The 20,672-nt window shown below is 43.8% G+C and overlaps 1 protein-coding gene across 1 annotated transcript in view; it reads left to right on the forward strand.

Annotated features, from left to right (window-relative positions):
- Positions 1-20,672, forward strand: part of GLY3 (glyoxalase II 3) — a 158,882-nt gene that overhangs the window by 27,677 nt on the left and 110,533 nt on the right. Inside the window, exon 2 of the mRNA XM_087384632.1 lies at positions 4,642-4,770. Coding sequence (XP_087240758.1) covers positions 4,642-4,770 — 129 coding nt within the window. The remainder of the gene's footprint in view (positions 1-4,641; positions 4,771-20,672) is intronic.

The following is a 20,672-nucleotide window of genomic DNA, read 5'->3' on the forward strand; positions in this document are numbered from 1 at the left end:
CCAGCAATCCTGACAGACTGAAAGGCAATCTCTAGAAGAATATCATCCGTGGATCTAGAAAGTATACCCCCATCCCCAACGTCAAAGACAAGTACATCCTCCCCAACACCTTGAAGAGTGATCACCTGAAGAGGAACTGCTGTCCTCGAGAAAACTCCCATCCAAGTGGGAGAAGTAATAGGCATATCAACTATCTAGTCCACTGGGATGGCTGCATCTATGTGCTGACTCCTGCATACTACCCCTCTGAGGTGACTCACGGACTATAGTCTCTGATCCTCAAGTAGCTTGATAAATGCTTTCCAAGTGCCTACTGTGAAGGCGGGGCCTCTCTCCCATCTAGACCACTGCATGTAATGCGAAGTGCCCAGTGGTCTGCCATGCTCATCAAGAATACTGTCATTCCAAATGACCGGCTACCTATCAATCTCTTCGAGGGTAGAGGGCGGAACCCTGCGAAGTGTATTCCTGAAGCTGCCCCAAGCTTTCAGGATGGCAGCCATGAGAGGAGATGCAGGATATCTGAGAGGGGAGGAAGTAAAAATCCAGCGAGGGCTGTCCACCCAATCATCTCCCAAGGTAGGTGTGCAAGCGTGAATGCGTCCAAAAAAGAAGTCCTTCCAAGGTTCCTGCCCAGGCATGGGACCCCTCACCACCACCTTACAAAGCAATGCCCTGCATTGCAGGTCTAGGTCAATGATATTAAGGCCCCCTTCCCATGTAGGGAGAATAATGGTCTCCCAGGCTACCCTCGCTGCAACATCTGCCGTGCCATCGAGTCCACTCCATAAAAAATTTCTGATTGGTCTAATGAGCTGAGTGATGCACTCTCTAGACCGGCACCAGCATGAACACACAAACCAAGTGGTGGCCAAGAGAACCTGGTTCACTACTACAACTCTAGATGCAAGGTCAAGTTTGGCTGAGCTCCAGAAGAGAAGCTTTTTCCTTATACTCTCCAGTACTGGGGTAAACTGCTGTGCTAGAGAGATGCCCAACCCTACCTGGCATCCCAAATATCTGATAGGAACACCCCTCTGAATCCGGGAGAAGCCAATGTCAACTCCCCATCCTGGAGTGTCCTCATTGCTGATCCAAAAGCCAAAGGATTTATGCCAGTTAATGTGTGCTCCTGCAGCTGAGCAAAAGATATCCAAGGCTGTCCGGAAAGCATCCAATGACTGCGAGGAGGCCTCAATAAAAATGGCAGTGTCATCAGCCAAACTCATAGTCCAGAAGCTCCCGCTCCTGTCTCAAGGGCAATCTCAGCCCATAAAAACCAGCCTGAGATCTAAGAAAGATACTCATAGCTTCAGCCACAAAAAGAAAAAGGAAGGGGGCTAAAGGGCATCCCTGACAGACTGATCTGGAAATCTGAAACCTGTCACCCCTTACCCCTCCAATCAAAACCTGGCTGTGGGCTGATCTGTAAAGGGAGACCACCCCTCTAATCCATGCATCTGAAAATCCAAATCGTAGAAGAGTGCCCTCAAGAAAAACCCAATCTACTCTGTCATAGGCTTTCTCAAAGTCCAAGAGTAGAATTGCCAGCCTCTGCCTGCTCTGCATAGCCCACTCTGAGGCTTCCCAAAAGGAAAAAATGTTATCAAATATGCTCTTGCCATGCACAAAGCCTGTCTGAGTATCATGGATGGGGTCTGGAAGAAGGGGTTGCAATCCGATGCTGATCGCCTTGGCAAGAATTTTGTATAGAGTGCCCAAAAGAGTGATGGGTCTCCAATGGGATATAAAATTCATGTTGCCACCTTTCCGGATAAGGTGTATAAGTCCCTTGGTGAGTGAGTCAAGCATCTCACCCGAGTCCCAAATGCCCTGCAGGGCTGAAGTAATATGATCACCTATCATATCCCAAAAGGCTATAAAAAAAGATGGAGTAAGACCATCTGAACCAGGGCACTTGCCTTTATGAAGGGCGGAGAGAGCAATCTTGAATTCTGTGTTTGTAAATCGTGCATCAAGTGAGCATATCAACTCTAGTGTGACCAACACAGGTAAACACTGCCAAACTGCATCTCTAGCCACATCTCTGGCTTGTGTGTTAGGGTCTGCAAAAAGAAGGGAGGCATAAAAATCTGTTGCTAAGTGCATGACGGTATCCGGATGAGACTGCAAAACCCCGTTAGAGTCAATAAGCTGCCTGACACTCTCTCTACTATGTCTGGGACCAAGTGTAGAAGAAAAGTGTTTATTGACTCTCCCTCCCATCTGTATCCAAAAAGACTCCCGTGCATGGAAGGCATACTCTGCTCTCTGATCTAGCAATGTTTGCAAGTGAGCCCTTGCTGCAGCAAGGCGCTCCTGGATCCAAGCATCTGAGGGTCGTTTCTGTTCCTCCCTCTACAGGGCTGTCAATTGCTGGCGGATACCGATCTCCCGCTTGAGTACCTCACCTCGCCTAGTTCAAACAACCCCCGATCTTTGAAATTTCAGGAAATGCACTTCAGGTATGTAAGCTGAATAAAGCCTTGTATGGGCTGAAACAAGCCCCACTAGCGACAGAATGATAAAAGTCGCTGATACTGGCAAGTGCTGTGGCCACATGTGAAGGTACAGCCACCCTCCCTCCATCTCCAAGACTGCCTCTGTGAGAGTATCATCTGTGTATAAGGCATCGGGGATCCTGATACTGGAAGATCGTCCTCTCAGATGGGACTCTGAGATGGACAAAACTACCGAAAAAGGGTAGGAGGTGGAAACACTAGGTGCAATGCAAACTGTCCCCCCTCTATCAAGAGCCCAGTCACCCACATGGAATTTGTCAATCCGAGCATGGATAGGCATCTGCACCTTACGGTTCGACAAAGGGTAAATGCATAATATACCCAAATTGAGGTGAATAAAGCAAATGTCACTGCAATGGACAGCAAATCTGGCCAAAACCCCAAAATCTGAGAGGGCAAATCTGCAAATGTGACACAAAAGCCCCAATCTCTAGAGCAAAATCACCTCAATGTTATTGCAATGTGTGTAAACGTGACATAAAAGGGGGTGAAAAGCTTCAAATCCAACTATACCAGACAGATTTGAGTCAAGAGGGGGAGAATCCCAGCCAAATGGTGCTAGAGCAGGTTGGAGCACCTGGAGGAAGGCCCGAATGACTGAAAAGAGTCCAGATCTGAGCAAAAGACCTCCAAAAACTATTCAAAAATACCGAAATCAACTTCTGACAAGTCATATGAATTCCAGGCAGCACCGCACACCTGTCCGTACAGGTCCATACGGATAAAAAAATTTTGGCGCGGGACAAGGTCGTTCGTATGCAGGCAGCTCCAAAATTTAAAAAAACGTCGAAATCGGACCTCAAAAAGTCAAAAAACAGTCGCTGGACTGTTTTTCTGCAATAGGCTGTTTTTCTGGTCAAAAAACAGGTTTCTGGCGATGAAATGAGCCGCTGGACTGAGCTGAAGCAAAATGGCAGGTAGGAGCAATGTGAGAGCACGAGGAAAGGCAGGTAGGAGCAAGAGAACCTGCTTTGATACCACTGTTGGGTGCAACAAGCAGTGGAGTGCAGGAAGCTAACAACAAGCTGGAGCAAAACGTAGTACTGCTTAAATGGATAAGAGAAAAATACAAAGGGTGGCCTATATGGCCCCCAAGTCAACCATATGGTTGACCAGAGAAATCAACTCATAGAGTTGACCTGACCTACAAGGCTCATACCAGGGCTAAGTGCTAACAAGTTTTGCCTCCCCCATGCCACCGTTGGAACTTCTTTTGCAGCATTTTGAGTTCATACCTGATACTTTGACAGGATGCTCTTTTGATCTAGCTCCATTCTTGAATCCCTTGTGACAAACCCATGCTGGGTTTTATGTGGCATTTTGTACATTTGGAGATTCTTGTCCTCACTAAGAAAGAGAATCTTGATACTGACATTGCACCGAACTGTTATTAGTGCACTATGAAATAGGAGGCTCCTTCTGTCTCAAGAGAATCTCGAAACTTAAAATTGATATTGACATTGCACCAAACTGCTAATAGTGCACTGTGAAACAGACGGCTCTTTCCGTCAAGAAACTTAACAGAAGGCTATATCCGTCACAAGGGGTGAAACTATGGCCTTGATACCATGTCAAAACATAGGACATCAACCTAATGCTTGTCCCTGCATCAGAACATGTATGTGAAGGGTCTCACAACTCTCCCTGCATTAGTTGTTTCTTTGCTTCCGTTTTCTCTTTTATAGCAATGTTCTGAGTCTGTTCTGCAGAGCCCTTCGTCTATGCTGGTTGGTCCAACAAGCACCTCCATAAGAGCTTGTTGATAATTCAAGTAGTACTATGTAACAATTGCATGAAGGTTAGGGTTGAGATTTATGGAGCGGTTAGGAGTAGAATCTGTCTGTAGAATGCACCTTATGTGGGGAAAGAAGGGGCTTGTAAGTTTGTCATTAACAATAAAGGAGCAAACTCTTGTTGAGAATGTGAAACTCCAAAAGAAAGAATGATTTGTTATCACTCCACTATTGAATAATCTTGTCTTCGTGTTCGTTTGGTCACTGGTGTTATAGAGCTGTGTGCATTGGTCATTGCACATATTTAGGGGAAGTAGAAATGCTTTATAAGTGATTTAAGAGTACCAGGACTAAGTAGCTTTAATTGATTTTGTTAACTTATGCAGCTAGTGGATCCAGTGGATAAGACTATTGACAGAGATCTTAACCTCATCAGAGACCTTGGAGTAAAGCTCATATATGCCATCAACACCCATGTGCATGCTGATCACATTACTGGAACTGGTCTACTCAAGGTACGTCAGAAAGGACAACAGTAATACACTATTTTGCCTTCCCCTGTGATAAGCTTCTTCAGCAACCCCATTCATTAGGGTACATTCTTCAGTGATTCCCTCTCAGTTGCTTTCAATTCTTTTCTCAAACTGCTCCGCTTACTTTACTTTTCTATAATTTTTATGCAGAATAATTTGGTGCTCTTGTGGCTGATGTCACATTTGTTTGTCAATAGCACAGCACATGGAGAAATTAGCTTTCTTTGCTCCTATATTCAAAACAAGCTACAAAATTTGGCCAAAGGACCTAGACTTTTGTACAACTAGCTCTCACAAGAGCTTGGCTGAGTACAACTCTTAATGATTCTAGAGCTCAGGGGCTCTTCTTTTATAGGCTTGGCCCCAACCCGAAAGCAGAGCTTTCTAAAAAGATGGGGCTAGCTTTCTTTTGCCTAACTTTAGACTTTCTTTCCCAAAAAGTTGGGCTTTTACACTTTAAGCTTTCTAGAGCTTATAAAAGCTGATTCGCATGCTTTTTGGACCAGAATCTTGGCTTTTAGGCTATTTTGCTGGCTTTTAGCTCTGTGGGGCCCTCCATATGTGGGTGCCACCTCCTCCTGGTGCTTTTTGTCTCTTAGATCCCTCTTTTCGGCGCTTTCCCTTGGCTTTTGAGCCCTTTTTGCACCCTTCTTGGACCTAAACATCCAAAATCCAACACTTTGACCATTAAAGGTTAGTCTAATGCATGCATTCTAGTTCTTAGACTATTTCTAGTTCCTTGTGGGCATCCCCACAATTCTCTTTTACAAATGCAACGCAAAAGTAAAACAATAAGACTTATTCTTGGTTAACCACTTTAACTTTCTTGGGCCAAAATCAATTCCTGTTTAAGAATTATTCCTCTATTTTCTTAGGAGAAGTCCCAAATGGTGACAGTAAGAACCATGGAAATATTTTGTTATTAGTTGCATACAACCTTGTATTCCTTGGAGACTGGATGGGTAGTACCAAGTGGATCTTTACTTTAGCTCATCTTAGATCTCCTTCCTCCCCTCTTATGGATGCTGTCCTTCAGGCTTGGGCTAGCTACTCTTTGGAGAATTCGCCCTTCCTCTCTTGAAGAGATTGATAGACAACTTGTCATGTGGGCAGATAGCATACTTGATGAGCATGGCAAGTCAGTTGGCAGTTCTCATTATATGCAATGTTATAGATGAGAGAGAGGCTTGTTTCTTGTGTGAGATCTTGGAAAGCTTTCAAAAAACGTTTAGAGGGTCGTAAATTACAATTATTTAGTCACCTCAAAGGAATTGCATGCTGAGATAATAGGCCTATTTATTGCTCTACTTATATGGGGCTTTCACGGGCGCAGGTATTCCACTTCAGGTTATAGCACTATCAGACAAGGATGCCTTCATCTTTGATGTGATCAATACAAGGAAATGGTTTATGATGCATGTCAGCCTCTTTTAGAATTATGCTTGGGATGCTTTTGTTGCTCGAATGCAATCAATTATGCGGGATTATGGTAATTTGCCATTTTCGGCCTTTGAAGAAAGCACTTCTTTATGTCAGGCTAGGCATTGCTTGCAAAACAATGATCACATAAAAATTACTAAATGAGGTTGCTCATCGAAGGAAATTTTTAAAAGTCTGCATTACAAGAGACAGTCTACAAATATTTGCCGGGCCCGTATGCCTAATGGTGTTTAGACTTCTTCTCGAGCCCAACTTGTTGCAGCCTATATGGATCATTTTTCCACGCAATTTGGGACTGCAGATTCTCCTTCGCAAGAGGTTCTTGCAACACAGAGTCAATTATTGCAGCATGTTTCTCCCATTCTCTCTCCTGTTCAGGCTCTAGAATTGGAAATTCCTTTCACTGAAAGAGAATTATCGGATGCGGTAAATTCTTGTGGCAGATGGAAAACTCCAAGATGGGATGGTCTTACAGTTGAATTTTTTCTTGCATACTGGGATATTCTCAAGTCAACTTTCCTGTGTATGATTAACTATGCATGGAAAAAGCAGTACATGCCAGATTCATGGAAAAAAAGACTTGTAAAACTTCTTCCTAAGAAACAAGTATGTGAATCCTTGGCTGATTGGAGGCCCATTACTCTTATTCCTATCATTTACAAGATCATCACTAAAATGGTGGTGGATCGCATTAAAGGGTATTTACATGATGGCATTCATCCTGTGCAATATGGTTCTGTTCCTCGCAGGCACATTACTAATAATATTGCAAACGCCTACGCTGGAATAGAATATGCCAAATTTACTGAGCAGGATGTTTTGTTACTGCAAGTTGATATTGCCAAGGCATTTGACACAGTCCGGGCAGAAATTGCAGCACATTATTTATTGGCTTTATAGTGACAGCAAAGCTGCTTGCATACTATCTGCAGATATTTCTAAAGCATGGACCCTTCACTATTCGGTCCATCAGGGCTATCCGCTTAGTGCACCTCTATATGCCATAGCTACACATCCCATGCTTCAGTACATGGATCATCTCATAGCATCTGACTTGCTTCATGGTTTGGAAATTCAAGGGAGTAGTACTTTGATTGCTCAAGCTTATGCAAATGATTCCTTTTTTACTCCTTAGAATATAGGATAGGATCTATCTTGCTTGATGCAGGCTTTATCTTTATATGGGTTAGCGGCTGGCTTTCATGTAAATTTCCAAAAATGTAAGTTATTGCCATTGCTTTCAAAAGAGTGGCATAGTCTTTTATGGCCAGGCGAAAATTTTTCACCCAATCAGATGATTCGTCAGTTGGGCTATCCTTTATGTTGGTCGATTACTCGTTGCCAACAACCTTTCTTGATATTAGTAAAACTGGAAAAAAAGCTTGAATATTGAAAACTGGCAACATGGCCTCTACATGTCAGGTTACAAATTGTTCAATCGATTATGGTGGCTTATATTCAGTTCTACTTGCGTCTGATAATGTTCAACAAGGTAGAACTTTCTTCTTTCATGTCCACTGTTTTGGAAACTTTTTGGCGTTCAAAACATGGCAAGAAGAGTTTGAGATTACTTTTGCAATAGCAACCTCTACAACTGAGCTGAAATCTCTAGGCATTACTGACCATGTAACAAAAGAAGAAAAGACTCTTCTCTCAATGCCTTGCATCAATCCACTCCCACTCTCCGGTGTCCCACTGTAAAAACTGTATGGAGACACCTCCATAGAGCTAAATCCTTCATGAGCCCAAAGGGAGACGAAGTGGATCTAGGTCTAGGTACCATTGTACATCGCTCCACATAGCTTATGATTTTGACAAGCTCAAAAGGAACTCCCAATAGAATATCATGCGTAGATCTAGACAACTTGGCCCTTGATTGGACATCCAAGATGAAGGCATCCTCTTCTGGTGATCGTAGTGCTATGACCTAAAGTGGAATATATGTTCTTGTAAAAGCCTCCATCCAAGTAAAGTAAGAAATAGGCTTGTGATTTGTATCAAAGCAATCGACCGGTATGGCTGCATCAATTTACTAAATCCTCCACTAAGGTGACTTACTAATTGCAATTTACAATCCTCTCGAAGTTTTCCAAAAGATTTCCAGGATCCTACAAAAGAAACAGAGTCTCTCCCCTTGGATAGCTGTTATTCGCAATGAGGAGTCTTCTATGTGACAGCCTATCATGTGGTATTTCATGGAAAGTGATCCACAACCAAAGAGGAGCATGGTCAGAATGCATAAAGGCATAATCTACCCACAAATTAGTAGTCAGAATGTCACAATGTTGTGGGTTGATCCTATACCATGAATCCAATCGAGCTTGATATGAGGATTGTGCATTATGATGGAAAGTAAAGCCTAGCAGCAAAGGATGTGATTCCTTCCAAAGATCAGCAAAACTGAGCTGCAGCAGCGAATGAGACCAACTATTCCTCTCAGAGGCTAGCATGTGAGTACCACCAGATGTATTATCTCCTTGCTAAGGGGCATTGTTAAAATCACAACAAAGAAAAGCATGCTGCCTCCAGGGATATCGTTGCATATCATCCCAAATCATACCTGTACTACGAGAGGATTGAGGTGCATACACTGAAGCAAATTCAAAGATTTGGCCCTGAATAAGACACTGCACAACCACCCATCTTCCTTGTGCATCATTGAAGGCAATAGTGGGCTGAAGATCATACTTTACTAAGAAAACCACTCCACGACTCCACAAGGTGTCGTCGGACGTGAAGAGCCGAAGAGGAGTCAAGTCTCTCAAAAAGACCTGGGGCCCTGAAAGAGTAATCCAAGCCACTGATCCCGAGGTCATATAGAAAGGTAGGCGAACAAAAGTGCTGAAAAGTCTTGCAATCCCCTTCCATATGATTCTCGCCTGTCTACAATCCCAAAGGCAGTGCTGTATTGTCTCCAAAGCAGAAAGGCAATGAGGGCAAGAAGGGTCAGCTCCGAACCTGGATCTCCATTGGTTTACTGCTATCCCACCATGAATAGAAAGCCAAAAGAAGAGAGTGTTTTTTCTATTCCGGTGGGATTTCCAGAGCCTCTGCCAAAAAGATTTCTGCAAGTCAGCAGAAATTTGGAAGTTCTCCCAATGATGAGCTCTGGTAGGCCTCCAACCCTTACAGCTGAGCTGGAATTTCTTGGCATTACTAACCGTGTAACGAAAGAAGGGGATGCCCTTCTCTCTGTGCCCTTCATCTATCCATTTCCATTCCCCAGGGTCCCACTGCAAAAACTTAATTGGGACACCTCCATAGAGCCACAGCCTCCATGAGCCCAGGGCAATGAGAAGCGGGTCAGGATCCAAGTACCACTGTGAAATAGAGCCATGCTCCATGAAGCCCATTATCCTGACTGGCTGAAACGGTACCTCCAACAAGATATCGTCTGTGGATTTGGACAGCCTACCCCCCGAAGAAACATCAAAGACTAAGGCATCCTCATGTGTGTCATGAAAAGCAATCACCTTTAAAGGAACTCCCAGTCTAGAAAATGCCTCTATCCAGGTGGAGCAAGTAATAGGCATGTCATCTGTGTCCACCCAATCCAAGGGCAAGGCTGCATCAATTTGTCGGACTCTCCTTGCACTCCCTCTGAGATTAAGAACCATCTGGGCTTGTCGGTCTACAGGAAGCTTCCTGAAGGCTTTCCATGCTCCCACAGTAGATGCAGGGCCCCTCTCCCATCTTGGCCACTGCATGTAAGGAGAAGCTCCAAGTGGTCTGCCATGCTCATCCAAAATCTTGTCATTCCACATGATAGGCTACCTTTCAATCTCTTCACGGGTGGATGGGGGAATCCTGCGAAGAGTACTCTTGAAGCTGGCCCATGCTTTCAGGATAGCAACCATAAGAGGGGAAGAGGAAGATCTGAGGTGTGCTGTGGTGAAAACCCATCTGGTACTGTGTGTCCAATCCTCTCCTGAAGTGGGCGTGCGAGACTGTATGCATTTGATAAAGAAATCCTTCCAAGGCTCTTGCCCTGGCATAAGTCCTCTCACAACGACCTTGCAAAGTAAAGCTCTGCACTGTAGATCCGGGTCGATGATATTAAACCCCCTTCTCTTGAAAGAAGAATCAAGGTCTCCCAAGCCACCCTGGCTGTAACATCAAATGTGTCATCTAGACCACTCCATAAAAGGTTTCGTACAGGTTTCTTAAGCTGAGTGATACAATCCCTAGAGTGGCACCAACAAGAGCATACAAACCATGCTGTGGCTAGAATAACCTGGTTAACCACCACCACCCTGGAAGCCAAGTCAAGTTTGGCTGAGCTCCAGAAAAGGAGCTTTCTTCTGATGCTCTCCAACACCGGAGCAAACTGTTGTGAAGGAGAGATGCCCACCCCAACCTGGCAGCCCAAATATCTAACGGGGACGCCCCTCTGTACCCAAGTGAAGCCAAAATCATTACACCAATCCGGGGTGTCATCATCGCAAATCCAAAAACCATTGGATTTATGCCAATTAATGTGTGCACCTACAGCTGTGCAAAATAAATCCAAGGCTGTCTGGAAGGAAGTCTATAATGTTTTTTCTTTTCCCTTTGATTGAGAAGTGGAAGGCAATGAGATTGGAGCATTTCCTATAGAAACCATTGGTGCTTTGCCTTTATCTTGAGCTACATAAACTTGTTTATTGCCTTTGTTTTTGAATACAGAGGACCCAACAGTATCCTTATTCTACATTTGTGTAGGCATAACTTCTTCTGGCATTCTTTGCATTCGCAAAGGACATTGTGAGGCCATATGTCCGAATTTCTTGCATTCAAAACAAGCTCCTGCAAATAAACCCCACTTAAGCTTGTTGAATGCACTCCCCATAGTAACATTATTTACAGTAACAGAATAAGATTCAGGTGTGGGATTATCAGTATCCCACAAGATGCAAAATCTATTCAAATTCCCATTTTGCCTCGGGGACAAACCACTTTACCCACGGAGGTAGCAATTTTAGGCAAAAGAGAGGCCAAACACGGGGGAAGTCCACCACTTCCACCCAAACCAGACAGCGATGTCTGATGAGGGCTTGATAATCCCTGGATGGTGACCATGGAAGGACATGTACCATTTGCTTCCCAAAGAAAAGAGGAGAGTGTTCGAGAAGCATTTGCTTATGCTCCTCATCGGTCATAATAACTGTTATGCTCTAGCGGAGATAGCATGACCTCGGAACGATCGGTGGGCATTTTCTCTTAGATGACCGACTTCTGTAATATTTAATGTGCATAAATAAAATGGTCAAGAGAAGTAACTGCCAAGGTCCTAGGTGAGGGTGAAATGGCATTGACTAGGTGGTTCTGAGTGCTAAGGCCTAGGTGCACCTAAATGTGGAATAATGCCAAGGGGCAAATGGTTTAATTGTGCCCCAAGAGAGGGGTAAATGGTGTACCAAGAAAAGGGCTAAAATGATGACATGTGGCAGAGGGAACCATCTAGGGAGTTGTGGGTTTTGTGGATAGGCATGAGACAAAGAAATTACGTATCAGATGAAACATGCGATCCATGAGAGTAAGGCTGGGTGGAAAAACGATATGCCATCGCCCGTGATTGAGTTTGACCAAGAGGTGTAGATAGAATAGGTTCGTTTCAATTGGTATCAGAGCCTATGGTAGAGATCAAGAGCTGGAGCGGCCTGATAAAGGGAGAGCGTGATCTGGAGCGGTCTGGTAAAGGGAGAGCGTGATAATTCGGTTGCCCGTGACGACGAACAGGAGAGCCCGATGATAGTACACGCAGTGGCTGAGTTCGTTGTGAGGGAGGTCTTCGACGAGCGTTCACCAGATAGCGGAGCAGATTGGTGTTGTGACCTGCGATTGAAGAGGGGGGAAAATAGCGGGGCAGGTATTCTGCAAGGAAACGAGTTGCAGGCCTGGATGATCCCTGGTGGACTGACGACGTGCGCCTGCGTGGAGTCAAGCGAAGGTGGAGCGGGGCGATAACCTACGTAACAGCAGAGAAAAAAGAATTTGGATATTCCCGTTTTAAACAGGCCGTAATAATTCAAATCGTGCATAGTTGGTCCATCGGAAGAATTTAGAGTATGTGGCTACAGGGAACTTGCGTATTATAGCCGTCGTGACGAATTGGAAGGGCCAGAATAAAGCTGCAGTTGCAGGCCATATATTTACAAGTTTAATTCTGAGCGCAGTTGGCAGTATATGCTTTTGACGTGACAGATTTGGGCACATGGAAAAAAATAAGGCACGGGATCTTTTGAAGAAAGCGAGAGGCACACGTTTAAAAAAAGGATTGATATAATCTACATCGAGTTTTTTTTCAAGCTTGCCTTGAGCGGAACGCACATACTCAGCCTGCGTGGAGCTTCCAGGGAACACTTTTTTCTCTTTTATACAAATTTTGAGTTGCAGTCGATTCACAGAAGGACAAGATTCTAGGGTGAATCCTAGTGAATCCAGAGCACGGTCTACACAACAAATGTCCCATCACACAACACCTACTCTGGTTGGTAGGATCTCGGTATTAGAAGAAGCTTTACAGCAAATCATGAACCAGCAGCTTCAAGTGAACGCTGGTCAGAATGAGATTAGGGAGATGGTGCAAGCCTTGTCGGCTAGGCCATCTAGAATTGATAAGGGCAAAGCTCTAGCAGAGCCAGAGCCCAGTATACATTCGTCAGAGCGTGCGAGGGTCAAGGTGCCTAATATTGCCAACTATAGACCGGAGAAGTACGCTGGTCGGATGACCGAGCGTAGTTCTGATGTGATCGAGGTTTGGTTACACAAGTGGGAAGAAGCCTTCGCCATTTGTGAAATCAGATTTGATCCAAAGAAAATCCGTGAGGCCACTCACCTGTTTATTGAGGCAGCGGATAGATGGTGGATAAAGCAACAGAAAGATCAAGTTGCCCCTACCACCTGGGAAGGGTTTAAAGCTGAATTTAAGAAACACTTTCTTCCACCTGATGAAGAGTCCCGAGCTTGGCATGCTTATAGAAACCTTCGTCAAAGGAGTCTGTCGGTGGCAGAGTACACTGACAAGTTCAGGGAATGTGTCATGAAAATAACAGACCCTCTCCCTATGTCGGTTCAGTTGAAAGACTATATCTATGTACTGAACGACAAGATTAAAATGAAAGTTCGGGCTAAATATGTGACTACATTAGATGAATCTATTGCAGTAGCCCTGAACTATGAGGATGCCAGAGGCAGATCTAGTGGATTTGTGCAGGCAGAGACTCAGTATGAGTACCCGAGAAAAGGGGGATTTCAGAGGAAATGGACTTCAAAGACAAGTGTCTCCCAGCCAAGTGGCCAAACCAAGCAGGTGAAGCCGGTTGAGGGACCAGCAAAAACAAGTACCACCGTTGGGGTGAAAAGGAAAATAACTCCAATGGCAGCCCAGGCTTGGTCAAAGTCCTCGTTGACCCCTGAACAAAAAGAGAAAGCTAGAAAAGAAGGATTGTGCTTCGGCTGCCTTCAGCGACATAAGTGGAAAGATTGTTCACTGAATAAAGACCTTCGCACGGCCAATATGATAATATCTGAATGCGACGCGGAAATGCAGGAGAGTCCCAATGCGGAACATATGCAGATGCAATTGGCGGGACCTTCTCAGAGGTTAGTACCTGTGTTGTTAAGTGTGTCTATTACTAAGTTAGTAAGCGGTGCACCTGATAACATCCTTTCAAAACCCGTAGCAACGGGGTATACGGTTTTCGACGAGCCCGAGTTGATTAAAATGAAAGGGCAAGTAGCCAGTCATGATGTGATTGTGTTGTTTCACTCAGCGTCAACACACAATGTAATCAACTCGAAGCTTATTAAGAGGCTCAAGTTGAGAACTAGTCCGTCTGACTGTGCTTATACGGTCAGGATGGCAGACGGAAGTTCAACTGAAGTATGGGACCAAAGGGTTACCCAGTTGGAACTTCGAATTCAGGACTATGTTGAGAAGCTGGACTTTGAACTGATCAGACTTGCTCACGCAGATATAGCCCTAGGCATGGCTTGGCATTTTTGGAAAAATCCAGCCATTGATTGGAAGAAGCATATTTTCCAGTTCAAGATGAACGGGGTAGAATATGTTTTGCGAGGTGAAAAGGATTTACCTTGAGGACCACTGATTTCAGCCATGGAAATTTGGAGGACTCCGAAAGAGTTTCTGTGTCTGTGTATAGCATCAATAGAGTCGATTGATGATGCATCAACTAGCACTGATGCTACCCAAGATGGAAAAATGGCCGAGTTGGCTAAAGAGATATCAGAGAAATTCTCTGAATGTTTTAGGGATGAACTACCTTATGGGTTACCTCCAGAGCGGAAAGTGCAGCATAAGATTGAACTAATCCCGGGGGCAGAACCTGTAAATAGACCTCCCTATAGAATGAGCTTCATTGAAGAGGCGGAGGTGCGTAGACAATTAGAAGAATACCTCAAGTTGGGGCAGATTCAACCGAGTTTCTCACCTTTTGCTTCGCCAGTGATATTAAAGAAGAAAAAGGATGATACGTTTCGCCTCTGTATAGATTACAGAGCATTGAATAATATCACCGTTAAGCACAGGTATCAGATGGCTCGGATTGATGACTTGCTAGATGCATTACATGGAGCCGTGATTTTCAGCAAGATAGATCTTAAGTGTGGCTACCATTAGATCCGAATTAGAGCCGAGAATGTGCATAAAACGCTTTCAGAAGCAGGTTTGGTCATTATGAGTTTTTGGTAATGCCCTTCGGACTTACCAATGCTCCAGCGACATTCGTCATGCTTATGAACGATTTACTACGTCCGTATATCGGAAAGTTTGTAGTACATTTTATTGACGATATTCTAGTGTTCAGTAAAAGTATTACTGAGCATCGTGAACACTTGAGAATAGTGTTCAGTACTTTGAGGAAAGCCAGTCTTTATGTAAATAAAAAGAAAACTATACTGTGTATGGTTAGGCTAGAATATTTAGGATTCATAATTACTCCACAGGGGGTAGAAATGGATCCGAAGAAAGTGGCTGCGATACTGACTTGGCCAATCCTTCAGAGTCTGACCACGTTGCGATCATTCTTGGGATTTGTCCAGTTTTATAGAAGGCATATCAAAGGATATTCCAAAATAGTATCGTCATTGACTAATCTGACCTCAGATAAAGTATCTTTTATATGGGGACAGAATCAACAAGAAAGTTTTAACACCATAAAACAAGCTGTGGTCACAGGACCGGTGTTAAAAATAGTTGATCCCCAGAAACCGTTGTTCCTAGAAACCGATGCAAGTGGCATTGCGGTAGGAGCAGTTCTCCTTCAAGAGGGAAGGCCAGTAGCCTTTGAAAGCAAGAAGCTTTCTCCCTCTCAAAGGAATTGGCCAACTGATGAATTAGAGTTGTATGCAGTTATCCATGCTTTGAAAACATGGAGGCATTATTTGTATGGTTCAGAGTTTTATGTGGATGTGGATCATGATACTTTGAAACATTTTAGTGAACAGCCTGACTTGAGGGGCCGCCAAGCTAGGTGGGCAGAGCTCATGCAGGAGTTTAATTTAACGATTCGGTACCGAAGAGGAAAAGATAATAAGGTTGCTGATGCGTTGTCTCGCATTATGCACAACTTGAGTTTCACGGTATTAGAGAGTGCTCTAATGACCAAGATCAGAGAAGCTCAAAAGGTGGACGAGTTTGTCCAGAGCTTATGGCCTAAGGCTCATGTGTTCAGACCGGGGGAAAATGAAAAGGATGACTTGGCATCCAGAAAAGGCCAAACTTATGCAAGATATACCATAAGGGATGGTATGCTAGAAAGAAATGGCAAGGTTGTAGTACCTAGTCAGAATGATCTCAGGCAGAGAGTCATTTGATAGTGCCATGATAGCCCGTGTGCGGGACATCCAGGGGTCGAGAAGACATATGATCTCGTGAAGCGAGATTTCTTTTGGCCAAAGGTGAAAAAACATATTCATGAATATGTGACACGGTGTTTCTCGTGTCAGGTAAGCAAGGCCGAGCGGGTGAAGCCACTCGGACTTTTACAGCCCTTGGAGATACCACTAAGTAAGTGGGAGAGTATTTCCATGGACTTTATTGTAGGGCTACCTACGACACAAGGAGGGTATGATTCTATCCTTGTGGTGGTTGATCGTCTAACCAAGATGGCTCACTTCATTCCGACCAGAGAGTCCGTTAGTGCCCCGCAAGTGGCGGATGTGTTTATAAGACATATATTTCGGCTGCATGGATTGCCTAGATCCATAGTGTGAGACACAGATGTCAAATTTACCGGTCATTTTTGGACTCATTTTTGGACAGCGGTATTTGAGACACTAAGGACTGAGTTGGGAATGAGTAGTGGGGATCATCCTGAGACGGATGGTCAGACGGAGAGAGTCAACCAGACTTTAGAGGATATGCTGAGGGCATATGTGTCATTGAGGCAACATACATGGGACAAGTGGTTGCCATTGTTAGAGTTTGCCTACAATGATAGGAAACATTCCTCTACCGGGTTCAGTCCGTTTGAGCTGAACTATGGTTATAGACCAGCAAATCCAACTATAGTTGGAGTACCTCAGAAAGTGCCTAGTGCCGCGAACTTTGTGGTTCAGATGCGGGAGATGCTAGCACTTGCGAGAGCTAATATCCGTCAGGCTATGCCAAGGTGTATGCGGATGAAAACCGGTCTATGAGAGTATTTAAGGAAGGAGAAAAAGTTTTTCTCAGAGTTCCTTCGCACTCGAAGTCGTTGACTTCAGGAGAGTGTGCTAAGTTATCACCTTGATACTGTGGGCCGTGGTTAATTCTAAAAAGAATAGGCAAGGTAGCCTATAAATTAGAATTACCACCGGGGTAAAAGGTGCACCCAGTGTTTCATGTTTCTCGTTTAAAGAAATTTTTGCATACTGGTGACTCACTAATCGAAGGTGTTGTTTTGTTTCAGGAGATAGAGGATAATGCAAGACGCAAACCAACAATAATCCTGGACCGAGGAACAATGCAAGTGCGCAATCGGAAGATCCCCACGGTGTTGGTTGCATGGCATGGTCTACCTCTATCGGAAGCTACCTGGGAATCCGTATACCAGTTGCAGAGAGAGTTCCCAAATTTCATCATCGAGGACGTTGATGCTTGAAGAGGAAAGGAATGTTATGCTCTAGCCGAGATAGCATGAAATCGGGAACGATCGGTGGGCATTTTCTCTTAGATGACCGACTTCTGTAATATTTAATGTGCGTAAATAAAATGGTCAAGAGAAGTAACTGCCAAGGTCCTAGGTGAGGGTGAAATGGCATTGACTAGGTGGTTCTGAGTGCTAAGGCCTAGGTGCACCTAAATGTGGAATAATGCCAAGGGGCAAATGGTTTAATTGTGCCCCAAGAGAGGGGTAAATGGTGTACCAAGAAAAGGGCTAAAATGATGACATGTGGCAGAGGGAACCATCTAGGGAGTTGTGGGTTTTGTGGATAGGCATGAGACAAAGAAATTACGTATCAGATGAAACATGCGATCCATGAGAGTAAGGCTGGGTGGAAAAATGATATGCCATCGCCCGTGATTAAGTTTGACAAAGAGGTGTAGATAGAATAGGTTCGTTTCAATAACCTCCAAAAAACCGCTTGCTGCATAATGGACCTTGTGAACAAAAGAACCCCCAAGTGTCCTGGTCAACCGATTTCCAACATCTGGAGCAACAACCATACAACTTGGAAAGAAAATGATAACGGCATGCTTTGCATATTCCCTCACATGATCAACTATGTCATCCACGTCAACCAGAAGTCCAACTGTGGGGGCTGAATCTTTCCAGGCTTTACACGTATTTTCGAAGCCTTCATGCATAACATCATATACCAGCTTAGCTTTAAATGAATCATGAACTGGGTCATCCTGACCCTCAGCCTGCTTTTGCTTCTTGTGTTGTCTCAATCTTTCCTTCTAAAATGTTTTATCACACTCGTACGTAGCCATGTTGATTAGACAGAAACCTAGAGAGGGTCGGAACAAATGCAGGTAAATCTGACGACCAATAACTTCTAGAAGCTGCAGCAGACAAGTCTGTACAGCAGTATTAAGATGTACGGGAAAAATCGTACGGAGATGCTGATTCCTACAGAAAAACAGAGCCCTACTTAACGTGCCACGCAGAGGATGTACGAAAACTGTCACACGTGCCACGAGGCTGTATAAAGATTTGTACGGAGCCTGTACAGTAGAGCAAGACTTGTATAGCTTGTATGGCGGTGTAGTCTCAGCAGTGAGACGGGTATCCACGGGAACAGTACGGGCTAATCCAGAGATGTCTGAAGCGCACCTTCCCCCTCAAAAATACCACACACATACACACACACACTCTTTGTTTTAATAGTGAAAGCCATGATTGTTTATATTACAAGAAAAACCACCTCAAAGCGAGGAGCTAGAAATTACATTAGCTGAAAATCTCTGTATATGCTAAATATACATCATGATCAATGTAGTGAGTCTACAAGCAGTCAAAAAGAACGCTTGAAGAAAGAAAATAAAGAAAATGTTGGATCACCAAAGACTTTACAATTCCTGTTTATCTACAAAGTCCAAAGTGCCCAATAACGAACCCAAACAAAGAAAAGATCAAACTCCTGAGTGCGCGGATGAAAACCAAAGAACCAGAAGAATTTCCCAAAAGGAGGAGTCGGGAATCTCGTTCTCAACCGCTATCAAAGAAAATTCAGGTATTCACGGGAGGACGGGCAAAACTAGAACAAATGAAGCACAGTCTCTTGAGAAGCCAAACATTTGTGACATACAGCAGGAGCAATGTGTCTACGTGCTAGTAGTTGGCCAGATAGAAAAACCTACATAAGAACTCTCCAAAAAATAGACCTATTGCCAAAGAGGAACTTTATATGCCCAAAGTTGCCTTAGTCTCTTTCTCCACCACTTAGCTGGCCGATGCATTCGCCAAATAGAATTAGCGTTATCTGAAACCCAAGGCTGAGGCAAAAGGATTTTATATAATGCAGGCACTATAATCTAAGAGTGTCTCAAAAAACGAAAGAAGGACTCTCAGGAAGTCAAAATCCAATCCTCGAGCCTATCCTGAAGTTCTCCACACACACACACACTAAAGTGAAAACTTTTGATTGATTATATTACAAGAGTAGCGACCTCAAAACGAGGCAGTCGAAAATACATTAACTGAAAATCTCAATGTATGCTAGATATACATCATGATCTATGTAGTATGTCTGCAAGCAATCAAAGAAGGATTGCTGCAAAGAACGCTTAAAAAAGCCAAACAAGAAAAATATAGGATCACCAAAGACTTTATAGTTCTTGTTTGTCCATAAAGTCGAGAGTGCTCAATAGCGAACGCAAACAAAGAAAAGATGAAACTCCGGTCTAGGTGGATGAAAACCAAAGAGCTAGAAAGACTTCCCCAAAAGGAACAGTCGGGAATCTCGCTCGCAAGCGTTGCCGAAGAAGATCAACGAACTCACGAGAACATGGACAAAACACACACACACACACATACTTTTTTTTTAAAAGTGAAAACTTTTGATTGATTATATTACAAGAGTAGCGACCTCAAAAACGAGGCAGCCATAAGTACATCAACTAAAAATCTCAGTGTATGCTAGATATACATCATGATCTATGCAGTGCGTTTGCAAACAATCAAAGAAGGATAGCTGTAGAGAACGCTTAAAAAAGCCAAAAAGAAAAAAATTGGGATCACCAAAGACTTTACAGTTCCTGTCTGTCCATAAAGTCCAGAGTGCCCAATAGCGAATCCGAACAAAGAAAAGATTAAACTCCGGTCTGGGTGGATGAAAACCAAAGAGCCAGAAAGACTTTGCAAAAGGAACAGTCGGGAATCTTGCTCGCAGGCGCTGCCATCGAAGAAGATCAATGAACTTACGAGAACATGGACAAAACCAGAATAAATGAGGCACGGTCCTTTGAGAACTCAAGCATCTGTGGCAACGAGCAGGAGCAATATGTCTACGAGCCAACATCTGTCCAGATGGAAAAATCCCTAGAAGCACTCGCCAGAAGAAAAGCTGTTGCCGAAGAGGAGTTTTGTAGGCCCAAAGTTGTTGTAATCTCTTTCTCCACCACTTGGCTGGGCGATGCATTCGCCAAATAGAATTGCCTTTCTCTAAAACCCAGGGTTGAGGCAAAAGGATTCTGTACAATGTGCATATCCACACACACACACTTTTTTTAATGTAATGAAGCTTTGATTGATTATATTACAAGAATAGTCACCTCAGAAAAGAGGTGCTAGAAAATACATCAACTGAAGATCTCAGTATAAGCCAAATATACATCCTGATCTCTCTAGCGAGTCTACAAGCAATCAAAGAAAGATTTGATGCTAAGAACGCTTAAAGAAAGCAAATAAAGAGGAAGGAGCTTTACGAGTCGCTTTTTCCATGACAGGGGCATTTGCTGATTTTCCCAAGCTGAATTAGCCATTTGCAACAAAGGGGATTTGAGGCTATCCAGA

The sequence above is a fragment of the Dipteris shenzhenensis genome, chromosome 14 (assembly GCF_047967505.1).
Source record: "Dipteris shenzhenensis isolate YYH24624 ecotype China chromosome 14, Dip_SZ_1.0, whole genome shotgun sequence".
In the NCBI taxonomy this organism is placed as follows: domain Eukaryota; kingdom Viridiplantae; phylum Streptophyta; class Polypodiopsida; order Gleicheniales; family Dipteridaceae; genus Dipteris; species Dipteris shenzhenensis.